This window comes from Chionomys nivalis, chromosome 13, assembly GCF_950005125.1.
Source record: "Chionomys nivalis chromosome 13, mChiNiv1.1, whole genome shotgun sequence".
In the NCBI taxonomy this organism is placed as follows: Eukaryota; Metazoa; Chordata; class Mammalia; order Rodentia; family Cricetidae; genus Chionomys; species Chionomys nivalis.
The window spans coordinates 41,791,306-41,797,411 of record NC_080098.1 but is presented as its reverse complement, the minus strand read 5'-3'; the positions used below and the strand labels follow the sequence as shown (position 1 = coordinate 41,797,411).

Sequence of the window (6,106 nt, the reverse complement as noted above, 5' to 3'; positions counted from 1 at the left end):
CAGTATTTTCCTTCTTTTTTCACTCCTCTGTCCCTTGACTTCCTATTTTCTGTTTAGTTCATTGCCCCATTTTAAAACTGAGTTATTTATCTTCTTTAGTTCTTTGTGTATTTGGATACCATCCTCCCTGTCAGATGTATTCCTAACCTGCCTGGTTAAGAAAAAGCTTCGTAATCTGTAAACTCCCCCATCACTGGAATGATGGTGTCCTTTGCTGTACAGAGATTTTTCATTTCATGAGGTCACATTTATTTGTGTTCATCTTAATGTCTATGCATCAGGATTTTCTTCAGAAAGTCGTGTCCCATTCCAATGAGTTTATCATATCCTCTTTCTCCTTTATATGAATATCATTGGTTTATTTGTCAAAAAACTATTTGACTGGAGTGTGGATCCTCAATTCTATTGGTCAGCATGTCTGCCTTTATGGCAGGCTCATGTTTTTACTGTTAAAACTCTCTAATATAGCTAGAGTTTTTCAGAAGTTTTTGACATTTACAGTTAAGAGTGTGATGGGGATTATGTCTAAATCTTCCTGCTAATAGCTATATAGGAAGCACTATAAACAAAATATAAACCAAATGTCAAAGAATCAAATAACAAACCTTATAAAACTTGTCTAAGTCAGGAATTTGGTTTTGAAAATATAGCTTTCTGTTTAGATGCGTGGGTGTGGATATGGAAACTTTGGAAATACCTAGATAACTGGTTCAACTGTAATCTCAACTGTATTTTTGTATGTTACATGCAATATCATTATTTAAATGTAGTAAAACTTATAGTAAAGTAAGAATACGTAATTAAAACAGTTAATAAACATGTGATTATAAATAACATAAAAGTTAATAAATACATGTTAAATATATAATAGTCAATATGTGTAAATTGACTTCCTGAATTTTTATGTTTCAGGAAACCATAAGTTAAAACATTAATCATGAGTTGGGCAAACGAGAGCATCATAGAAGAGTTTGTTCTCTTAGGTTTCTCAGATCAACCATGGCTGGAGTTTCCACTCTTTGTGGTCTTCTTGACTTCTTACATAGTAACCATCATTGGAAATCTCAACATCATTGTGGTGTCCCGTTTGGACCCTAAACTTCACACTCCCATGTACTTCTTTTTAACTAATCTATCAGTCATAGATCTTTGTTATATCACATGCACAGTTCCACAAATGCTGGTAAATTTACACAGCATTAGGAAAGTTATCAGTTACGGTGGCTGTGTGGTCCAGCTTTTCATGTTTCTGGCCTTGGGGGCTACCGAGTGTGTTCTGCTGCCAGTCATGTCCTTCGACAGGTTTGTAGCCATCTGCCGGCCTCTCCACTACTCGGTCATCATGCACCAGAGGCTCTGCCTCCAGTTGGCAGCTGTATCCTGGATCATTGGCTTTGGAAACGCAGTGTGGCTGTCCATCCTGACTTTCCAGCTGCCACGGTGTGGCCACTATGTCATAGACCACTTTCTCTGTGAAGTGCCTGCACTGCTCAAGTTGTCCTGTGTTGATACAACTGCAAATGAGGCCGAACTATTCTTTGTCAGTGTGATCTTCCATTTGGTACCTCTGACACTCATCCTTATATCATATGCTTTTATTGCCCAAGCAATCTTGAAAATCCAGTCTGCTGAGGGGCGACAGAAAGCATTTGGGACCTGTGGCTCCCATCTAATAGTGGTCTCACTGTTTTATGGCACTGCTGTTTCCATGTACCTACTACCACCTTCATCCCACTCCAAGGACCCAAGGAAGATGGTTTCCCTCTTCTATGGAATTATTGCCCCCATGCTGAACCCCCTAATCTACACACTTAGGAACAAAGAGGTAAAGGAAGCCTTTAAAAGACTGGTCAAGAGAGTCTTCTTAACCAAGAATTAAATAATATCGGAAAGATAAGCTAAGGGGCACCCGGGCTGCTCTCCTCTTCCTGTTGGGTTGATGGAGAAATGCAGTCCTCTAACTGCACTGTGGCATGGTTTTCTCCAGAGGCTTGAACCCTGAAGATTCCCTAGTGTTGATAAACATGTTTAGATTGTTACTGAGAACTCTGAATTCAGCTTTATCCCGGAGCCTAAATCTTTAAGTCATCTCATAAACACCACATTGCAACCCTTTTACTCCGTGGAAGATGTGTTGGAACATCTTTGTCTCACTATTCATCAGGGGAAGGTGCCACTGGCAGCTTACATAGCTCCTTCAACCCTATATGGAAAGGGAGTAGTGATAGTGGGCTTCCTCCTGATTTTAGTTGGATTTCTCAGAGCTTTTTTTCTGTTAGAATGATGTTGGTTATGGGTTTGTCATCTGTACCCTTGATCGCATTGTACATGTTCCCTCCATTCCTATTCTCTCTAGGTTTTCTATTATGAAAGCATGCTGAGTTTTGCCAAAAGCAGCATTTTTTGCTTCTATTGCGATAATCATTAGAATTTGGTCTGCATGTTTACTGACATGATTTATTATATTTGTTGACTTACATCTGTTGAACTATCCTTGTAGAATAAAGTCAACTTGACCATGGTGAGTGGTCTTTTTCATATATGCCTGAAGTTCAGTTGCAAGTATTTTATAAATTATTTTTGCATCTATGTTAATGAGGGATATTGGCTTGTAGGGTTCTGTGGAGGGGGAGGGTCTTACCTTGTCTTAGTCTTAAAGTAATACTGGCTTTATCAAGGGAACTTAAAAGTGCTCCATGTACTTCTATTTTTAATAATTTAAGAAGTCTTGGTTCTTTAAAAGTCCCCTGGAGCTTTGCTGTGAACTATTCTGGGCCTTAGCTTTCTTTAACCAGAAGACCTTTTATCTCTGTCTCAATCTCCTTGTTTTTGTGAATCTGTTTAAATTGTTGATCTCTTTCGGTTTAACTTTGTGGTTTGGGTGAATCTAGAAATGTTTCCATTTCTCTTAGATTTTCTAATTTAATGCAATACCAGTTTTTAAAGTATAACTTTATACTAATCTGAATTTCCTTGGTGTCTCTTGTAATGTGTCCCTTTTTATATCTGACTCTTTTGATTTAGATCATCTCTTTCTTTCAGGTAATTAGTCCCTTGTCAAACATTTTTAATAGTTATTTTCTCTCAACATATGACTTTCCATGTTCTTTTTAAATGTCTTTATTAAAATATAATCAACACACATTAAAATGTGTTCCTTTACTCTACCATTTCAATGGTTTTTAGTGTGCTCACAGAAGAGAATCAATGTCATCACAGTCGAATTTTAAGATATTTTCATCATCCCCAAGAGAAACCAAGTTCACACAAACTTCCCAATCCCAAACAATTTACTAAAGAAGACACCACCTATGAGTCAGATGGTGATTCTGACCTCATCATGACTTTGAATTTCTTAAACTCTAGGACTGACTGTGAGAGATAAGTTTCTGTCATTCATAAACTATCCAGTGCACAGTATTTAGTTTTATCAGATTGACTTAGCTAAATATTTGTAAAGGCTCCACGAATGCTTGAAAAAAATATTTGCTGTGGGATAATGCTCTTGTACCACAAAAAGATTTGTCACGTGTATTGGTTTAATAAAATGCTGATTGGCCAGTAGCCGGGCAGGAAGTATAGGCAGGGTGACCAGACTAGGAGAATTATGGAAATAGGAAAGGTTCAGTCTGCAGTCGCTACCCAGATGCAAAGGAAGCAAGATGAAAATGCTGCACTGAGAAAAGGTACCAATCTACGTGGCTAAACATAGATAAGAATTATGGGTTAATTCAAGTTGTAAAAGTTAGTTAGTAATAAACCTGAGCTAATAAGCCAACTAGTTTATAATTAGCATAAGCCTCTGTGTGTTGTTAGGACTGAATGACTGTGGGACTGGGTAGGACAGAAACCTCCGTCAACAAATATGGGCTCTGGCATTGTGTGGAGAGTTCTATAAATGCCAGATAATTTCTTCTGATTGCTTGTATCATTGATCATTCCATATTAATGGATTACAAGATTCAATATTGCTAAGGCTTGGCTTCCCAATTTGATTTGTAGCTGTAGTGCAATTCCAATCAAATTTCAATAAGAGAATGCACCGATATAAACTGTATAATACTAAGTATTAACTGGAAAATAAAAACATATAGAATATTAAAAATATGATAAAAGCAAAAAGTTAAGACTCATCTTACTCCATTTGAAAACTTACTATAATATTTCAGTAGTCAAGTCTTCCCAGTATTGGCAAAATAATAAACGACACATATCAAAGGACCAGAATAAAGAGTCAGGAATACATTCATACATGCATAATCAACTGACTATTGACAAAGGAATTGTCATTCTTTTCAATCATCCATACTAGAGTAATTGATCAGTTACATGAAAGAATATGAAACTAGATATAGGCTATCTATTCAAAATTGATTATAGATATAATTTTAAAAAGTAAAAATTCCAAGTAAAAACATTTTTAAAATCTATTCCATCCTGGCTTTTGTTATTAATTCCTAGATACATCACCTAAGTCACAATGTATGAAAGAAGATTGGTAGCTATAACCCAAATTAAAAATTAAACTTTGCCAAAAAATAGTGAATAGGAAAAAATATTGTAAAATGCATAGCTCATAAAGACTTTATATCCAAACTATACAAAAGCCTTCTAAGTCAATAGCATGAAAATACATTCCAACTTTAAAATGAACTGCATTAATCTTTTTTATCATTATAATAATATTGTAAATGTTATATAAACAGATTTAGACTGTATTTAGTTTTTTATTGTATACAGCTAGTATGATATTTACCATTGTAACCATTTTAAAACACATCAGTGTTATTGTGTGTTCAAAGCGTCATGTAACTATTACCAATATCTTTTTCTAAAACTTCTCATTTCATCATTGAATAGGTATGTGGTGTTGTTCTTCATCATTTTGATTTGCAATAAAAAATGGCACCATCTTTTTATGTTTTGTTGTTATGTCACCAAATTAGAAATATGCATGGCACTTTGAACACACAATAACAATGATAAAGAGCAGACTGGTGGTTTCTGCAGAATGCACATAAATCAGAATCTAACTGTGTATGCATATGGACATTCAGTGCTACAGAAATGAACACAAACTAGATGTACTTGTGTTGTAATCCAGCTGCCCTCACTCCCCTTGACCAACAGCGGAACATCCTTGTGGTCTGTAATTGACAAGGATGTTTGTGTTCTCTCTGGCCGGTGGGTCTCCACAGAAGGAGTAGAGGTATAAAAGGTTGCTGGGCAAAATAAAGCTTGCTGAACTTCCACCTGTGTGTCTATCCTGGTACACACCCCTCCCCCTGCCGCCAGTCTCAGCTATCCAGGCTGCGCTGGCTGCAGCACACTTGTTCAACTAATAATAACTAATTTATAGGTTGATTCTCTTCCATACACAAAAAGTAATTTATGATAAGGTAAGTTCCGAATTAGATTTCTGGTTTTTTTTTTTTAATAGATTCTTCTCTCATGCAATACATACCAACCACAGCTTCCCCTCCCTCCACTTCTCCCAGTTCCCACACCTCTCCTCTTCCCCAGATCCACTCCCCCCCATATTTCCCTTCAGAAAAGAGCAGGCTTCCAAGAAACAACAGCCAAACACAACAAAACAAACTATAGTAAAACAAGGTAAAAGCCCTCATACTAAGACTGGACAAGGCAAACCAACTGGACTAAAAGTGTCGGAAGAGCAGGTAAAAGAATCAGAGACATATCCGTACCTACTGTGAGGAGGAAAAAAACCACCAAGCTAACAGTGATAGCACATGCAGAAGATCAGAAGAGCTGATGTGGATAGGTGCGGGCCCCTGACTTTTTGCTTCAGTCTCTGTGAGTCCTTTCTGTCCTGCTAGGTTGATTCAGGGGGCCATGTTCTCCTGGTATAGTTCATCCCGTCTGACTCCTACAGCCTTCTTTTCCTCTCTTCCACAGGATTCCCTGCACTCTGAGAGAAAGAACACAATGGAAACTTGCAATTTAGATTCTATCTTGGTATATAGTATCTGGCTGTGGGTCTCCAGACCAGCTCCCATCTGCTATGAGAGGAACTTCTCTGATGATGACTAGACAAGGCACTAGTCAAGGAGTATAATAGAATATCATTACGAATCATTTCAATATA

General features: G+C 37.1%; 1 protein-coding gene across 1 annotated transcript; it reads left to right on the top strand.

The window, feature by feature from the left end:
* Positions 1-937: 937 nt before the first annotated feature.
* LOC130885911 (olfactory receptor 11) lies at positions 938-1,879 on the top strand. Its single transcript, XM_057787757.1, has one exon. It carries the CDS (start codon positions 938-940, stop codon positions 1,877-1,879), a length of 942 nt encoding a protein of 313 aa, XP_057643740.1.
* Positions 1,880-6,106: the final 4,227 nt, after the last annotated feature.

Excerpts from the sequence above, each read along its gene's own strand:
- LOC130885911 (XM_057787757.1), top strand. The coding sequence starts at position 938 with ATGAGTTGGGCAAACGAGAGCATCATAGAAGAGTTTGTTCTCTTAGGT.